This window comes from Mastigoproctus giganteus, chromosome 9 (genome assembly GCF_048544385.1).
Source record: "Mastigoproctus giganteus isolate SK-2022 chromosome 9, ASM4854438v1, whole genome shotgun sequence".
Taxonomy (NCBI): domain Eukaryota; kingdom Metazoa; phylum Arthropoda; class Arachnida; order Uropygi; family Thelyphonidae; genus Mastigoproctus; species Mastigoproctus giganteus.
In genome coordinates, this window is record NC_143583.1 from 118,226,781 (window position 1) to 118,246,717 (window position 19,937).

Sequence of the window (19,937 nt, forward strand, 5' to 3'; positions counted from 1 at the left end):
CAGTGATCACAGTGTGCTGAAGTGGGATTTACTCAAAGAGGTAACTACCATTAGGGGTAAAGGGAAGGGTTATTGCTTCCGTAAAGGCGACTACGATGGACTGAGACAGTATTTAAATTCTATACAGTGGGACCAACTGATGATGTTACCAACAGCAAATTCAAAATGGGAAGCATTCAAAGAACTTATCTTGGAAGCTACTAGGCTTTACATACCAACTAAGAAATATTGTTCAAGGTTTAGGCCAAAATGGATGTCAGATGAACTAATGAGGCATATGGCAGAGAAGAAAAATGCATGGGATACATACAAATTAACACATGACACAGAAGCCTATGATAGATACAAGTTGATATGCAACCAAGTTACAAAGGAGGTTAGGCAGGCGAAGGCAGATTACGAGAAATCCTTGGCAAGGGATGCAAAGAAAAACAGCAAAGAGTTCTTTACTTATGTAAACTCTAGAAGGAAGGGGATGAATCAGATTGGTCCACTTGATATAGATGGGTCAAGTGTTGATGATCCTGCTCAGGTAGCTAACAAACTAAATGAATATTTTGCATCGACATTCACACATGAGGAGTTATTCAGCGAGGGGAATGCCAGAGGTGTATTCAACTCTAGCAGTAAGCTACAGAATCTTGAAATAACTGGGAGTAAAGTGGAGGAGAAACTGTTGAAGATAAACACAAGAAAGGCACCCGGGGTGGATGGGATCTATCCAGTTATATTAAAGGAGGCAGCAAAGGAAGTAAGCAAACCCTTAGCCATAATTATGAGAGCTTCCTTGGACTCAGGGGAGGTACCCATAGACTGGAAATGTGCAAATGTGACCCCAATTCACAAAGGAGGATCAAAGGCTGACACAAGTAATTATAGACCTGTCAGCTTAACTTCTGTTCCAGGAAAATTAATGGAGGCACTGGTTAAAGAAGCACTGCAGGATCATTTAGACAAGACTTCAGTTATAGCTCAGACACAGCATGGTTTTGTTAAGGGGAAGTCTTGCCTGACCAACTTGATTGGATACTATGATGCAGTCACAAAAGAACTGGATGCAGGGAATAACTTTGATATTATATACTTGGATCTTAGAAAGGCTTTTGATACTGTTGCACATGGAAGACTGCTACACAAATTGGAGCAGTGTGACATTGGAGGCAAATTGCTGCTATGGATAAAGGGGTGGTTGAGGGGGAGAAGACAGAGAGTGGTAATCAATGGACACTGCTCATCGTGGACTGATTTTATTAGTGGAGTCCCTCAGGGCTCAGTGTTGGGTCCATTATTGTTTTCTGTATTTATAAATGATATTGATGATGGTATATCGGGCTTAATGTCCAAGTTTGCAGACGATACAAAGGTTGGCAGGGTTGTCAAGGACACTACTGACACTATGCTGCTGCAACAGGATCTGGAAAGGTTGAGCAGATGGGCTGAGAGGTGGCAAATGAAGTTTAACATTGACAAATGTAAAGTACTACACATGGGAAACAGCAACCCCAGAGCAACGTATCAACTCTGTGGTACTACACTGACAGTGGTAGAGAATGAAAGGGACTTGGGGGTGGTTGTGCAGGCAGATATGAAGTTCTCTGATCAGTGCAGACGGGCTGCAAGAGTAGCTCATGGAGTATTGTCAATGATATACAGGAATTTTTCCAGCAGGGATAAGGAGGTGATTATTCCATTGTATAAGGCGATGGTCAGGCCACACCTAGAGTACTGTATACAGGTCTGGAGGCCTCATTTCAAGAAGGATGTAGAGCTGCTGGAATGAGTACAGAGAAGGGCAACAAGATTAGTGAATGGAACAAAGGGGTGCTCTTATGAAGAAAGGCTTAAGTTTTGCAAATTACAGTGTCTGGAGACTAGGCACCAGCGAGGTGATCTGATAGAGGTGTATAAAGCCTTGAATGGTTTAAGCATGCTCAATGCTGATGGGATTCTTCCTCTAGCTCAGAAAAATCACCTGAGAGGGCATAAATTCAAATTGAGGAAAGACAGATGTAGGACAGACGTGCGGAAATTTGCCTTTAGCCAGCGGGTGGTTGGTTGGCGGAACAGACTTCCATCCCTTGTGGTGGAGGTTGATAGCCTAAATAAGTTTAAGGCTCAGCTGGACAGGTATTTTGAACGAACAGAGGGGTGAAGTGGAAGTGGTTTTTTTTTTTTTTTTTTTTTTTTTTGGCTGATGCTGCATAAGCTTGCTTTCTTGCATCAAATGCCTCTACTAATGCTAATGCTAAATCATGAATTATTGCTATTTGCTAATGCATACGAAATGTAACATACTGGGTACATTAACTTGTTTCCTAACCTACAACTCTGGTCTATGGTGAATTTTAAATAATTCTATCACTAGTAAATTGAAGAAAATATCTGGTTTTGATTTCAGATTGGACTATCATTGTTACGTATATTGCAACCTTGATATAATGCAGTTTTGGCAGTGGTGGAACTTTAATACTTGGATTATAAGCAAAATATGTTATGGCCATAAATAAAATTTCCAATTTTTTAACATGAATATGCAATGATCAAAAGACAACCTATTAAGCAAGCATTTTTATATAAGCAAATTTCATTTTGCACATTTTTTTATTTTTAGTTTTATTATTTTTACATCAGTGGATAAAATGGGTTAAACATTTTAAATAGCAAATGCACCATATTACTGTAGGTTTTTTTTTTTTTTTTAATAATGCTGTACTTTAAAATAAAAGTACTAAAGAGGAAATACATCACATACTAAACAAAAATTTTAATTTCAAAATTGTCAATTTCTTATAATGGTCCCAAGCTTTCAAAAGAGACATGTTTACAGAGTATCTGAATTATAGTATACTACATTAGCATTAGCAGGGCATATGATGTAAGAAAGCAAGCTTATATAGAATCAGCCAAAAAAAAAAAAAAAACTCCCTCCCAATTTCACTCATCCATTCACTACAAATGTTTGTCTTGTTCTGCCTTGAACTTATTTAAGTTGCTGACCTCCACTACGGCAAATGGAAGTATGTTCCAGCTATCGACCACCTACCAGCTAAAGGTGAATTTCCGCACATCTATTCTACAATTGGTGCCTAGTCTCCGGAAGCTGCAATTTGCAGAAATTCAGCCTTTCTTGGTAACACCAACCTTTTGTTCCACTCACCAATCTCATTGTCCTTCTCTGTACTCATTACACCAGCTCTACATCCCTACTAAAATGAGGACCCCAGACCTGCATACAGTACTCAAGGTGTGGCCTGAGCATTGCCTTATACAAGGGGACAATCACCACCTTATCCCTGCTAACAAAATTCCTGTATATCATCAACAAGACACCAACAAGGGGACAATCACCACCTTATCCCTGCTAGCAAACTTCCTGTATATCATTGACAAGACACCATGAGCAACTCTTGCAGACTTTTTGCACTGTTCAGAAAACTTCATATCTGACTCCACAATTACCCCAAGCTCCTTTTCATTCTCCACTACCTTGAGTGTAGTATCATCCAGTTTATACAGTACTCTGCTACCCATATGCAGTACTTTTCATTTGTCAATGTTAAACTTCAGTTGCCACCTCTCAGCCCATCTGCTCAACTTCTCCAGATCCTGTTGCAGTAGCGTGCCATCATTACTGTCATTAACAACCCTGCCAACCTTCATATCATCTGCAAACTTAGACATTTACCCTGATATCATCAATATCATTGATAAATACCGAAAACAACAATGGGCACAACACTGAAACCGGAAGGCCTCCACTAATAATATTAGTCCATGAAGAGCAGTGTCCATTGATAACCACTCTTTGTCTTCTCCCATTCAAACATCCTTTTATCCATTGTAGCAACTTGCCCTTAATGCCATGCTGCTCCGATTTGTATAGTAGTCTTCAATGTGCCATGGCATCAAAAACTTTCCTAAAATTCAAGTATATGATATCAAAATTATTCTTTGCATCCAATTCCTTTGTGACCACATCATAGTACTAATCAAACTTGTCAGACAAGACTTCCCCTTAACAAACCCATGCTGTGCCTCAACTATAACTGCAGTCTTGTCTAGATGATCCTGCATTGGTTCTTTAACCAGTGACTCCATTATTTTCCCTGGAACAGAAGTTAGACTAACAGGTCTGTAATTACTTGTGTCACCCTTTCATCCCCCTTTGAGAATTGGGGACACATTTGCACATCTCTAGTGGGGTCCTCCCCAGAATCCAAGGAAGCTTTCATAACTATGGCTAAGGGTTTGCTTACTTCCTTTGCTGCCTCCTTTAATATAACTGGATAGATTACATCCATGCCAGTACTTTCCTTATGTTTAACTTCAACAAATTTTTTTTTTTTTGTGATTTTTTTTTTTTTTTGGCTGATGCTGCATAAGCTCCTACACTTGCTTTCTTGCATCATGTGCCACTACTACTACTACTACTACTACTACTACTAATTTCTCCTCCACTTTGCTCCCAATTATTACAAAATCATTTAGCTCCCTGTTAGAGTTTGATAAACCTCTGGCATTTCCCTCCTTGAATAACTCCTTAAGTGTGAATATAGATGCAAAATACTCATTCAGTTTATCAGCCAACTGGGCATGATCATCAATAGACAAACCATCTATGTTAAGTGGACCAATCTGAATCAGCCCTTTCCTTCTAGAGTTTACATAAGAAAAGAACTCATTGCTGTTTTTCTTTGCATCCTTCGCCAAAGGTTACTCGTAATCTGCCTTCACTTGCCTAATCTCCTTTGTGACTTGATTACAGACCAGCTTATATCTACCATAGGCTTCTGTGTCGCCTGATAATTTATATGCATCCCATGTATTTTTCTTTTCTACCATGAGCCACATTAATTCATCTGATATCCATTTAGGCCAAAACCTTGAACAGTATTTCTTAGTGGGTATGAAAAGAAAAGATTAATTCCCTGAAGGACTCCAAATTTAAAATTAACTGTTGGTAACATCATTAGTTGATCCCACTATAAAAAATTTAAAAACTCTCTGAAACCACTGTAGTCACCTTTATGAATGCAAAATCCCTTCCTACCCTTGATGGTAGTTACATCATTAAGTAAATCCTACATCAGCACATTTTGATCACTGCCACCCAGTGGCTCCTTTATCTGCAGATTCTTAATACATGAAGGATCACTGCTGATAATCAGATCAAGATTATTACTCCCTCTGGTTGCCTCTCGAACATATTGCTGAAGAAAACAGTCATCTAATAAATTTACAAAAAGCTTGCTCGTGTGCGAGTGACCAACCCAGAAGTTCCAGTCAATATCTGGGAAGTAGAAATCCCACATTATAACACAATCTGATTTACTGGCACACTCTATTTCTCTGATGAGAGCCTTATCAATCAATTTGGCCCTTGGAGGGAATGTGCAAGGCTCATGGAGTAGGATTTTTTTCAGCATGGTCTAGCTTGTTAACAGGAGAGATTGCTTCTACAGGGATGGAATACACTTAAACAGAGAGGGTGCAAGAATATTTGCTGATGCTATTGAGGCAGTGTTAGGTGGGTCGGAAAACTGCTAGCTTGAGGGGAGTCACAGAATAAAAGGTTAAAAGTAGCCGCAGGCAGAGGTGAAGGTGATTCTTGCACTACTTCTATTAGAATAAGCAGCGGCCCGGAGTAAGGGGTGCTGGGGGTTTCAGGGACTGATGGCAGGTGGGTATATGAGATGTGTTAGGATAACAAAGAATAAGAATAGGTGCATGTATACCAATGCTAAAAGTATAGTAAATAAATTTGATGAATTTGAAGTGTTGGTCAAGACAATAAAGGCGGATATCAGAGACGTGGTGTCACACAGTGCCATAAATTCAAATTATGGGAAAAGAGATTTAGACAGGATTGTAAGCTCTCTTTTAGCCAGCAAGCTATTAATTATTGGAATAAATTGCCTCTGTTTTGCAGCTGAGGCAGACAGCTATGGGATATTCAAAGGTCAGCTGAATAGTTTACCTACATCAGGAGGAAAACACAGAGGTCATTTATTTTCTTATTTTTTATATATTTATTCAGTTATGTATTTTATTATTATTTTTATTTATTTTTTTTTTTGGCCAGGGTGGCAAAAGCCTGTGGCTTTCTTGCACAATACAGCAGGCCCCCATCATAATAACACAGTTCACTTTACGCTGATTCACTATAACGCTGTTCTTATATTATAACCCATATCTGACTATAACGCTGTCACAGATCACTATAACGCTCTTTTACAGATTGCATTTTTGGCATATTTAACGAAATCGTTTCATTTGATGGAGTCAATAGCTTGAATATGAACAGCAAAACAGAATTAAAACGTTTCCCACGCCGACTTGAGAAATTTTCCCACGCTGAGTGAAATTTTCTCGCACGCTAATTTAATTGCAGTACAGTGACTTGTTACGTAGTTCTGAGTTCAACATTTTAAAAAATGACCGAGTATATTGCTTGTAATATTTGCGTTATATGATTTATCCGAAGTCTAGTCATCACTCAGTACAGTATTAGACATCGTGCGAAACGCACAGTTTACTTGAACATTGTATCATAATTAATGCAACCAATGCAGTTACATTTTCGAAGAGTTAATAATGGCCGATAAGAATGAAAGAGCAACAACGTCTGAGCACAATACGAAGACTATAAATGTAAGAAAAAGACTGAATTTGAAAATTAAATTAGATGTTTTGAAGCGAATCAATTCCGGTCAAAGACAAGTGGATGTGTGCCATAATTTAGGACTTGCAAGTTTAACTGTAAGAACAATTATAAAAAAAAATAAAGAATTAATTTTAGCAGCGGGAAAGATAGCTGTTCCGCTGCAAGCAACTAGGGCTAGGCCAGCTATTAGGATTGAAATGGAAAGACTTGAACTAATTTTATTGAAGATAATATCCAATGCAGAATTCAGTTAAGTTAAATATTATTAAAAAAGAGAGAGAGAGAGAGAGAGAGAGAGAGAGAGAGAGAGAGAGAGAGAGATTAGCCAATATGATGATCTGAAGAAAACTCACCTAAAAAAAAAAAAAAAAAAAAATGTGGAACATTTAAAACTAGTAAGGGCTGGTTGAATAGATTTAAAAACCAGGGAGAAGCTGCAAGTGCAGAAGGAGCCGAAACTTTCAAAAAAGAACTTGTTAAAATTACTGAAGAGGGATATTATGTGTTATACTTCTTAACAAGTTTTTAACATAGATGAAGCAGGACTTTTGTGGAAATGAATACCTAAAAGAAGTTTTATATTGAAAGAAGAAAAAAGCATGCCAGGTTTCAAAGCGGCGAAGGATCGGTTGACTTTATTGTAGGGTCGTAATGCTGCGGGGGATTTAAAATTAATACCCCTTTTAGTTTAATTGGAAGAGGGCCAAAGTCAACCCAAAATCGACACATTTTTCATGATTAAATTCATTAATTAAATTAAATCAATTTAGATCAATTAAATTCATAATTTTAATTGGAATTTTAAGTTTAATTTTGATACGTAAATAGTTACAACATTATATACGTATGTAATACAGAATATTTTATATGTACAAATATTTGAATATTAAATATTTTGACTGACATTTATGCATCTTTTCACTACTGTTTATTATTGATTAGGAAATATGGCACCGACCGCAACTCACAAATACATATGTTACCTTATGGGAATGCGGCGCTCGCTTAGCACAGATTCACTTAGCGCTCTGTTTTTACGGAACGAATTATCAGCGTTAAGTGGGGGTCACCTGTATAGATAATATTAAGTAAGGCTGTAATTGAACTGCATCAGTAGCTTAGCAAAAAGGCAAGTAGCAGGTGAAATCATTCCATCACACTGAAATCAGTAGTACCATTCACTCACTTCGTGTTGGTTGGTTGATTATGAAGATTTCTGGCACAGGAGTAACTAAGACCACATTGTGCCTGTTATTAGAGACGTCACCCACTTCAAGCATAGACATACAGTTCAACTGTAGTTGCTCGATATCAGCCACTACAGGCATACAGGTGCAATTCTGAATAAAGTCCTTGTAAATAATAACAATCACAGTCTGATTAAAAAAAAATTGGCCCTATAATCCTCTTACATGAGATGGTGTACAAACATTATTGGGGAAACAATGGAGGGGAAAAACAAATGGAGTTGTTTGTACTAGTTATTAGTTAATTTACTGCACTTTTAGTGGTATACTACAAGTAGCAATACACACTACAGTTGTATACCTGTGATTGGGATTCCTGCCAAGTTCTACATCAGACTATAATGAAGCACTGTAATTAAGTAAAAACAATAGGAATCAAAGAAATTAAATTATTTAACTATACACTCGTATAATTAATTTTCAAATATGTGGTTTCAATATAATTTTCAATATGCAGTTTCAAAGAAAGTGCATCTCCCCTTAAAATTGTAATTGTTGTCGGAATAACATAAGTATATGGCATTATTTCTTACAGATTGCATCAGATAAGATTGACTCGCATAGGTGATGACATAATATTGCATCAGCTGTTACTTTCAGCTATGTAAGCACACTCTGCAAGAGATGTAGCCATTCCTTGCTTGTGTTCGGATGGCGAGTTACGTGCAGTTGACGCCATGTAGAAAGAGTGCCACTGTTGCTTTACACGAGGAAAGATGTTCTTCCCATCATATTGCTTATAGTGTGTCTTGTAATCAGTTGACAGTGAGTAGATTTTTTTCAAAACTCAAGAATACTGGTTCTGCTGATAGACAAAAAGGAACCGGATGCAAACGAGTCTACACTGAAACAGGACCGCATTTTGAAGTGCTTATGCCTTACAAACCGTAAAGCTTCTTCATCTGAGCTGAAAAGAGAATGGGAAGAACATACAGGAGTGGTAGCAAGTGCAGTAACAGTCAGAAGATGCCTATTCAAAAATGGTCTTGTAGCCCATCCTCCCACAAAAAATGAAAAGGGCCTGATTAATTTGGTGTAAGGAGCATGTCAAATGAACCCCTGAGCAGTGGAAGACAGTTATTTTCTTGGATGAGAAAAAATTCAACCTGCATGGCTCTGATGGGAGACAAACGATTTGCCGTAGACGTGGTGAAGAATACCATCCAGACTGTATGGTGTCTACACTGAAATTCCCACCAGCCAAATGATATGGGAGTGCATTTCGTATCATGGAGTAGGTCACCTGCAGTTTATAAAAGATTCCGTAAATGCCAATGGATACCTGGCTATATTGGAAGGCAAATTGCTGCCAACTATTAGAGACCATTTCAACCTGCCAAGTAACTGCATCTTTCAGGACGACTCTGCTCCTTGTCATCGGGTGAAAAGTATTAGTAATGGCCGCATGGTGCAAGAAAGCCTATGGCTTATGCTGCACCAGCAAAAAAAACAAAAAAAAAAAAAACCAAATAAAATAAAATATCCGAACAAAACAATGATAAAAACAAAAACAAAAAAAATAAATAAATAATAATAATTAATAAAAAAAAGGAAATTAAACCTATCATCCCACGCACCTCCCCTACCCAAAGGCACCATCCAGATGACCCTTGAATTTCCCCAAACTCTCGGCCTCTACCACCCATGAAGGCAACTTATTCCAGTAATTTATAACTCACTGGCTAAAATAAAACTTCCTGCAGTCCAATCTAAACATTTCCCCCCCGTAACTTGAATTTATGTCCCCTAGTTCTAGCATCATTTATAATCTTGAAAATTTCATCCTCATTCATTTTACTGATGCCCCTCAGAGCCTTAAACACCTCAATCAAATCTCCTCTAAGGTGTCTAGTTTCCAAACTCTGCAACCCACATATTCGAAGTCTTTCTTCATAAGGACGCCCTTTTGCCGATCTCACCAGGCGAGTTACCTGTCTTTGCACCCTTTCAAGAAGCTCGATGTCTTTCTTTCTTTAGCTGCGGTCTCCATACTTGAACACAGTATTCCAAGTGTAGTCTAACATAAGCCTTATATAATGGGATTATCACTTCCCTATCTCTACTTGCAAAAGTTCGATAGATCATCGATAGGACACCATGGGCCTTCCTTGCAACCTGTTTACAATGCTCAGAGAATTTCACGTCTGACCGTATCGTAACACCCAAGTCCCTTTTCTCCTGTACTGGGTTTAGTTGAACTCCACCAAGTGAATAAGTTATTTTGGGATTACTGTTTCCCAGGTGTAATACCTTACACTTTGTTGGATTAAAGCATAGCTGCCATTTTTCTGACCATTCTTGAAGTCTATCTAGGTCTCTCTGAAGAAGCTCAGCTTGACAGTGATCATTAACTACTCTACCAATTTTAACATCTGCAAATTTAGACATCACGCCCTCTATCCCTTCATCAATGTCGTTTATGAAAATTAAAAACAACAGTGGTCCTAATATTGATCCTTGGGGAACCCCACTTCTTACAATCTGAGGAAAACCCATTTATCACAACCCTCTTCCTCCTGCCCTGAAGCCATCCTTCTATCCATCTAAGGATTTTCCCAGTGATTCCAACCTGTTCCAGCTTATAAAGCAACCACTCATGTGGGACTGAGTCAAAAGCTTTGCTGAAATCTAGATAAACAATGTCGAAATTATTCTCTAAATCCAGCTCGTGAGTGACCCTTTCGAAATAGCGAACCAGATTTGTTAAACATGATTTTCCCTTTACAAAACCATGCTGAGTATCCTTGAGAATTTCTATTCGATCCAAATGATCCTGAATTCCACCCTTAATCATTGCCTCCATGATTTTCCCTACTACTGAAGTCAGACTGACGGGTCGATAATTTCCAGCTTCACTTTTAGAGCCACCCTTATGTATGGGAGATACATTTGCATTTTCCAATCCAAGGGAATCTCCCCAGAGTCAAGTGATGCTCGCATAATTAGCCTCAATGGTTCAATGCACTCGCTTGCCTTATAATCTAATCAATTCTTATATTCTATATAATCATTCATATTCTTTCTTACTCTCTTGATAAATTCTATATGTTTGTTTTTTCTGCCAATAAACAATTTCGGATCATCTATCCAGGTTCTAAGCCATTTTCTATTTTTGCAATCAATGTCTATATTGTTTGTGGTTGGTTTAATTTTATCTTTTAGCCAATTTTTAGACATATTTCTAACACTTTCTTTTTTGAGAAGGCAAATTTTAAGCTGTCTATTTATTTTGAAGTCATTATCTTTTCTTCTCTTTGTTGTACGTATATCATTTCAAAAATTCAAATCTGATCTCTACTAGCCTATAATCACTATCTACTTTACTTCCCCTAAATATTCAAGTGTCTCGATTTTACTTTAAAAGTTTTTGGAGATGATTACGATAATAATCAATTTATGTAAATTTATGTTATTAATATGGTCTGAAAATAGGGTTCAACAAGAATCCTGAAATGTCACTAGTGTAAAACTTGGTGCATTGATACTTGTAGTGGGATTACTCCTAAACTAATTTAATGTCTACAAAAACTCCATGTAGTATAAGGGTATTTTTTCTTTTATAACTTTCCAATGAACACCTACATAACATCCTTCCCAAACTATATTAAATTTTAACATGGTTAATATAACAAAACATTTTTCTATACATGCTAAATGCAGCTGATTCAGTAACAGTGCATGCATACATATAATTATATATATTGCATTTATTTTTACAAGTAAAGAGAACAGAGTTAAAAAATGAATAATCATTAGAGTAAACAGATAGTACTGTGCAGTAAAAAACATAAGGAAACATTGCTAAAATTTGGCTATTCAGATACAGAAGTTGACAAAAACAGAATGAAATAATATATGCATAAATGTAGATATTACTCAAAGAAAAAAATCAAGTAATGACAAATGTAACAGGTTAGTGCATCAGCGTCATGTTTGTACACAGTCTGTAGTTTGTACATTAGTGCATTAGCATGGTGTTTGGACTACGTACAAATATGATGCTAATGCACTAACCTGTTACATTTAGTGAATTTCACGTAAGTTGAGGTTTGTCGTTATTGAAAAGATTCTGCCCAAAATCTTTTCAGTAATGACAAACGTAGTGAGATTACTGCTAAAAGTTAAATTATGTACATAAATGCCTTTAATTTTTTTTTTTTTTTCAATTTTTTTAAAATGAAATTTTAATTTTAATTTTATTTTTGACATTTATCCACTCACTCTAATATTCGGCTATAAAGTCAAAATAGGAAAACATTTAATACTCAAAAGAATTTATGAACATAGATTTTAGATTTTTACAAACTTCCAACCTTCTCAAAAACTCATTCATGAAAAAGGTAATGATAATAAATTTAAAAGGAACACAATTTGAGCTACATGAGGTGTACAGATCATACCCATTACTTCTCGCTGAACTTGTTTTATGCTATGTATTTTCCATATCTTTCAATAAATTATATTTTGGTTTGATGTTGTATGTGGTCAAGCAAGAAAGCACTACTCTCGATCAATTTGAGAGACTTTTACAAAGCTTGGTTTGGTCATTCTTACCCAAGAAAAAAAATGGAGGGATTGAGGCTGGATGGGATTGGGGCCCCTCACATCTTATTAACTCATCATAATGTTTTCAGGTGAGTGACACATACCATGACTATGTATTTTATAATTTATCCCACATGAAACACTAAGGAAGATTTCTTAGAATATACATTGTGACTACTTGCTCATTAAACATTGTTAATAAATGTGTGTAAATCATATATTTTCGAATGAAAACTCCCCAATGACAGGAGCATTTACATATTCATTCTGAAATATATTTAATATTCTCCTGATGAAAACAGGAGAATATTAAAAGGAGAATTTCAACTGAATATTAATTCAGTTACTAAATATATACTAATCTAGACACAAATCTAAAATACCTAGAATTAACAAAAAAGAAAGGAAAGAAAATAAAAGAAAAATAGAAAGAGAAAGAAAAAAAGGGGGGAAAAAGAAAACCCACTTATTCACATGGCCATCTCTCAGCTACTCATCAGGAGCATTGAATGGATGGACAGCCAAACAAAATGAATGGCTCATACATACCCATTTCTGTTGTCCCAATAATAGTTTTACTAATTTTAATTAATCTCATATTTAGTATAGCCAAATATAAATTTTTTGTGATCATAATTTGAGACTGAATGTTAATGTTTTACTTTTAATATATAACTGGTATTTACAGCAAACTGGAATTGGAACCCAAAGCTCTATACATAAGCATCAGATAATTCAAATAATTCAAAAATATAATCTAGTTCAATAAGGTACAGTATTTACCAGATACCTCCAGAAACCAAGCTATATGTGGCAGCTGGAAAGAAAAGGAGCGACTGAAAAATAGAAAATGTCATAAAACCTGGACAGATGATCTGAATTTAAATTTAAATGTTTGCTACTCTAATTAAGAAATGATAAGTTAATGGCAACATTTTGAATAGATTAAAGGTTAATTTTAATTAACTAATGGTATAAATTTAATACATAATAATAATGATATTATCCATTGGGCAAGGACTGGTATAACCTTTCTACAGTATAACAGCCAACTTATGCCCAGTGGGATAACTATTTACATATATACAACCTCCCAACAAGATGACTACATCCTATAGTGTATCGAAAATTAACTTCAGTGGTTTGGGAAAACATAATGCTAAAAAGGGCTGATAAAGTTCAATATTTTTGTTTAGTGGGGAAAAATATGTGCTGTTCTGTTCATATTGAGGATGCATTTTTTTTTTTTAGTACAAATTAACTTACAATCTTAATTAGAGTAGCAAACATTTTAATTTAAATTAATCAGATCATTGCAAGGTAACTGTTCACCCTTGGAAGCAATATAATCAGCAGCAAACACGAATTCACTCCTTTTCTTGCCAGCTGCCACACGTGGTGTGGTTTCCAAAGGTATCCGGTAAATACCGTATTTTATTTAACTATATATGTATTTTTGAATTATCTGATGAATTATATACCCATAGAGCTTTCAGTTCCAATCCCAGTTTGTGGTAAATAACAGTTATATATTAAAAGAAAAAAATTAACTTCTCCTTTTCCATCTAGGATTGAAACCCAAAGCTCTACCATTCAGTCTCAAATAATGATCACAAAAAATTTATATCTGGCCATACTAATGAGATTAATTAAAATTAGTAAAATTGTTATTGGGACAACAGAAACAGGTATACATGAGTCATTCATTTCATTTGGCTATCTATCCATTAAAAGTTCCTGATGAGTAGAAGAGAGAGATGGCCATGTGAATGAATGGATTTTTTCCCATTTTTCTCTTTCTTTTTCTATTTTTCTTCTATCTGTTCCTTATTTCATTATAAATTAATTGTATGGTTTTCATTTACTTCAGATGAAGATCAATTATGTTATATTATAAAAATTTTCATAATGCCACATATACTGAAACATTAAATAATGAAAAAAAAAAAAGTTCATAACTTACAATTAACTGCATCTTCTCTTGAAGCATGAATATGCAAATAGAGAGAACGGCAACTGTAAAATTAATCAACAAGCCAATAAAAAGTCCAAATAACAAGTTTCTAATGTTGAAATACAACTATATCATACAGAAATTAATTATTAAAAAAAAAAAAAAAAAGAAGAAAAACAAGTTATTTGGTCACAACACCAACTAAACAGCTGAATGCTATTCATAATTAAGATTGAGAGCAATGATGAATTCTTTTTATCATAACACTAACATTACACATCACAATATGACATGACATGATTTCAGCAAGTCAAAAATCAAGGCATCACTGAATTATTAGTGGAAAACGCCCTAAACATTAAAATATTAAGATTACAAAGATTACATGATACACAAAAATTTATTTATTTAATATCTTACTTCAAACCAAACCCTGAGAGAAAGAGAGAGAGATTGTCAAACAAACACCCACCCAAATTTTAGCTTTCAAATTCATTTAATGATACACGATTTGCACGGATGATTACAAAATCTGAACATCTGCATTCTAGAGTCTGTGAATATTAGTATCAACATAGCAGAAAGATGTGCAAGGAAGCAACACATATGTGCTATCTGCCATCAAAAAAAAAAAATAATAATAATAAACAATTAAATATGCTCCCAAGTTTTATCAACTTCAACCAAATATTTATCTAAACCCTCTTTAAATATACGCAAGTTCTCTACCTCTATAAGACTAGGAAGTAGTCTGTTCCAATAGTTGACTACTATTGGAATAGGCTACATAAAGGCAAATTTCCTTTAATTTTATTAACTGTGCTCAACCCTTTACAACCTTAAAAAACACCTCAATCAGACATCCATGCAGCTGCTTAGTTTCTAATTTAGCAGTTTACAAAAATGGAATCTCTTTCTGTATGAACATCACTTTACAACCAACTATTCTTGCTTCCCTCCCTTTAACCCTTTCCAGAGTCACAATCTTTCTTGAGGAAGGTTAGCTGATTGTACAGGACTTCTTGGTGTAATGACAGTAAAGGTGTCATACTATATCAGTCGTGATTTTAATTTGTTCAGATCTTTACCAGAATCTCAATTATGTAGTTATTCATAGGTGGTGGCAAAAGCTAATTGCTTTTATGACACTGAAAATGTGTTATTTGATTATGATCACTCAGATACCTTTGAGAGGATATATTTGATAGTTAATATCTTTTTGTAGTCACTTGGAGGGTTCTCTGCTTAGAGTACAAATATCCCATCCTCAATCTAGTAGGACAACTTATCCTCTTTGTGAATGTTGTGAATTAGTTATCCAGTTTTCAATTTTTGGTCTGATTCTAAACAATTTCTTTTATTTGCTTCTGCTAATGGTTCTGACACTGGACTCAGATTCTATTTTAGTTGGCACTTTGAAACTTTGAATTGCCTTTGCAAGTTAGGTGTTGTTTTGGCTGTTTGGTCTGCTGCTTCGTTTCCTGGTATTCAACACTAAGGGTCTGGTTACTACAGTAACTCATAAGGTTATCTTTAGTGCTGGATACTAGTAACTGTAGTAGCTGTAGTAATACCGAGGGTTTGGTTACTGCAGTAACCAAACCCTCGGTATTACTACAGTTACTAATTTGGTTACTTGTTATTACTACAGTTACAAAGTTTGGTTACTAGTTATTACTACAGTTACAAAGTTTGGTTATTGTTGTAACCAAACTTTGTAGTTTAGTTACAACAGTAACTGCTTTGTACCATACTGAGTATTTTGTTCATGCTTTGTATAACAATACTGAGTAGTTTGGTTACTGAGTAGTTAGTAACCAAACTAATCAGTATTGTACAAAGAATGAACAGTAAAGAGTGAACTGCAAAACTCAAACGTAAAGAGCAAATTGCAAAGCTTGAACAGTACAAAGAGAATCTAATTAAATTAATCCAGTTCTACTGAGAAATTTAAGTGCCCCATTGCTATTTGGTTTGCCATTAGTTCTGAAGTTTGCATACTGCATGGTGAAAGTTCGTATGATAGTGCAATTGTCAAGGAGACTACTGCTTCGTATGTGGTTTTCTAAATTTAGAGCCATCACTGAATATTAGAAAATGACTATCAAACTGTGTTGTCATGGTGCTTGTTAGAAGAAACTGTATGACAGAGCCTGTTTATTCCAGTTGTATAAGGAGAGCTCACAGGAAATTGTTCAATGATGGTATAATTCATACTGCCTTTGCTATACTGTCTGTACTGAGACTGTATGATAGTAGGAAACCTGAGTCAAATAGCAAGTGATCATTGTAGTGTTTGCAATTAGCAAACACTAGGTTCCCTTTTGGCTCAAAAAGCATGGTTCATGTTGGGCAGTCTGCTGGGATCATATTCAGGCTTCTAAGGGTTCTTTTACGAGAGATGTTTGAAATGTTCAAGGCCTAAGTATGAAAGGGTAATGGAAGCATTAAAAATTTCTCTACTTAATATATAACACTTCAAACAGTAACCCACCAAATTTCATGCAGTTTCAAGGCTTTTTTTTAATTACAGGTCCTAAAGTCAACAAAGTTGTGTGCATAAGGAAAGATGGACAAAATCAGTCACCATGCAGTCATCTAATATTGGGAAACAAGAAACTAACACCAAAGGCAATTAATAAGGATATGGTTATGGCACTGTTGGAGGATGCACCTTCCTATTCCATGATTAAGATGTGGGGCAGAATTTAAACGAGGAGGAGAGCCTGAAAGATGAACTGTGCTATATAAAACGTGGAGTGTCCATCACCCCAGAACTTATTGACAGTGTGCATGATCTGGTGATGAGTGATCAATGAATGACAGTTTAATACATTGACAGCAACTTGGGGATTTCATTTGACTGTGTGAACAACATAATAACAGAGGTTCTCACTATTAAAAAGGTGTCAATCAGCATGGTGGGTTGCAAAGTTGTTGACAACAGATCAAAAATGCACAAGAGTTGTCAAGTCAAGTGAACATTTGACTTGTTTTCAAGCAAATCCAGCAAATTTCCTTGTAAGGTTTGCAAACATGGACAAGACATGGGCAATCACTTTCAGCCAGAGACAAAGGAGCAGTCAAAACAGTTAACACACAGCTCTTCTCCCTCCAAAGAAAGCCAAGTCAATTCCTTCTGATGGCAAGGTGATAATAGCATCAGTATTTTTGGTTGCTGATAGAGTGTTGCTAGTGGATTGCCTTCAGTCACAGGGCATATTATGAAGACCTTGTGAGACATCTGCATGAAAATATCAAAGACAAACAGCAAGAAAAACTGAGCAAAGGAGCTTGTTCCACCAGCACACCTGTTCACAAATCTGTCATCAACGTGGCTACACTGCACGAGTGAGGCTTTGAAAAAATCTGGCATGTCCCCCAGATTCATTAGATCTAGCACCAGACTTGTGCCTATTTCTTATTTTGAAAAACTACCTATTGGCATCAATTTTCTCACCACCAGAAATGTCACTGCTACAGTAGATACATTCCAGACTGTGAAGAAAGAGAAAACTTTCTTCACAGTCTGAAGCAATGCTTGTAGCATTGTGCATTGACTCTAAAAAGGATTACGATGAAAAGTAACACATTACCAGACTCCTCAAATAAATCCTTCATACTCAGGCCACAAACTTTTCAGATGCTCCTTGTACATGCTGAGTCATATACACCAGCGTGACTTCGCACATAAAACTGCAATGGTGCTCCATAATCTGCCTTTGATTTGACTATTGATTTGTAAAAATTTAGTAAGGTGGCTGATAGGTCCTCATGCTGTTGCAGATAGATGTTTAAAAAACGTTTAGCTATGTGGTGTAGTGAATGTGAAATTCTGTTACATTCTTTTAAGGTAAATTTTTTTTTAAATCTAGGATGAGATAAAGAATTGCCATTGTTTACCTTGTAATCTTATGAAATGTAAATTGTAGTAGTTAAACTTTTGTAGTATGTGATTAATGCAAAATCAATAAAATTATGCTTCAAAATCAACTTCATCTTTTATCACAAGCTAAGTGAAAATTAATATTAATACTCACCCTAGGTGGCAAAGCACAAATTCATTTTATAAAAAAATGCTATTAAATCCTGCATCACACGGCAATGGTTGGTTGGTTGGTTTTAATTTTATTGGCGCATTAGCTACTAAGGCTATAATGCGCCTCACACAAAAAAGAACTATACCAATGCACAGAGACCAAATATGAATAGTAACACTAATATAAGGAAGAAAATAAAATAAAGAACCCACAGTGAAATCTTCAAGAGGCACCTGCCCTCATGAGTTCCAAGAGTAACTTCATCAACAATAATATTATTGCTTTAATAATTTATAATAATAATAATAATAATAATACAGGTCGACCATCACTAATCCGGCAGCGTTACACAAACTCACTAATCCGGCACCCCCGCAGGTTGGGACCTGCGGGGTGCCGGATTAGTGAGTTTGCCGGATCACCGGTGGTTATATCACGCTTACTCAACAGTTTACTCAACAGCTAACACCTCATCCTACCTTTAATTAACATGTTGACTGTCAAGATAGTTTAAGAAAAAAATTCCCCAGGAGCCAAAAAATATTTAGCAAATAATTTGATTAGTAATTCTAAAATAAATATTGTAATGTCAGTGTTGTCGTTTTTTCGTTTAAAATATCAAAAAAAAAGTCTTTTTTTTTTTTTTTTTTTTTGTGTATGTGTGTCGTATATATGTGGCCGACATGGCCCAGTAAGTTACTTTATTTCTTGAAAAGCCGTGTCGGCCACATACGTGTGACGCTATTACGGCATACATATGAAGGTCGTTTGTGATTAGTTTATTGCACACGCGGCGAGCGCTGCAATAAAACTAATTGCGATAAAATAAACTCTCAAACGTCACAATAAGTTTGTCAGTATTGTTTGTGAAAACATGTTCGTTAGAACACTATTATCCATCATATTGAGTTGTGTTTTTCCCGCAAGTTTGTACAAGTGTGTTGTAAAAAAAAAAAAAAAAAATCTAAAAAGGAATAGCTAAAAGAAAATTACTAAAATAAGAGGAACTGAGAGAAATTGCTGGAACTTACAACTAAGCAGAGAAACTTCTCACAGACACACCGCTGTTGAGTTTTTTCAGAAGTTCAACTTTATCTGTTACGGACAATGTACGGTGTTTGCACTTTACACCACGAGAAGTACTTCCTTTATGCATTGAAACCATGGCTGGGATTAAATGTGAGCAGGTTATAATAATAAATGCACAAAAACAAGTATGAATAGCTTGCCAGTGTTTACGAGTTCGCGCTGACAGCTGATGCTGCAACCAACACCACCAAAACAGTAGTGGCAGGTCGGTGCGCCGGCCGGGGAAATTTAAAATTATGTCCAAATTAGCGGTGGAACCGGATTACTGGTGGCCAGATTAGTGATGTTCGACCTGTACAAGGTATAAAAGATTTTAATACTGTAATTGTAACATAACAATTATAAGAATATCAGTGATATATCACATTTTTTTCCATAGTAATAAAAAATTACAGAAG

General features: G+C 35.8%; 1 protein-coding gene across 1 annotated transcript in view; it reads right to left on the bottom strand.

Annotated features, from left to right (window-relative positions):
* The window catches only part of LOC150080674 (uncharacterized), a 354,324-nt gene that overhangs the window by 238,362 nt on the left and 96,025 nt on the right, over positions 1-19,937 (bottom strand). The window contains exon 6 of the mRNA XM_090381399.1: positions 14,420-14,472. Within this exon, the coding sequence (XP_090237525.1) occupies positions 14,420-14,472 (53 nt within the window). The remainder of the gene's footprint in view (positions 1-14,419; positions 14,473-19,937) is intronic.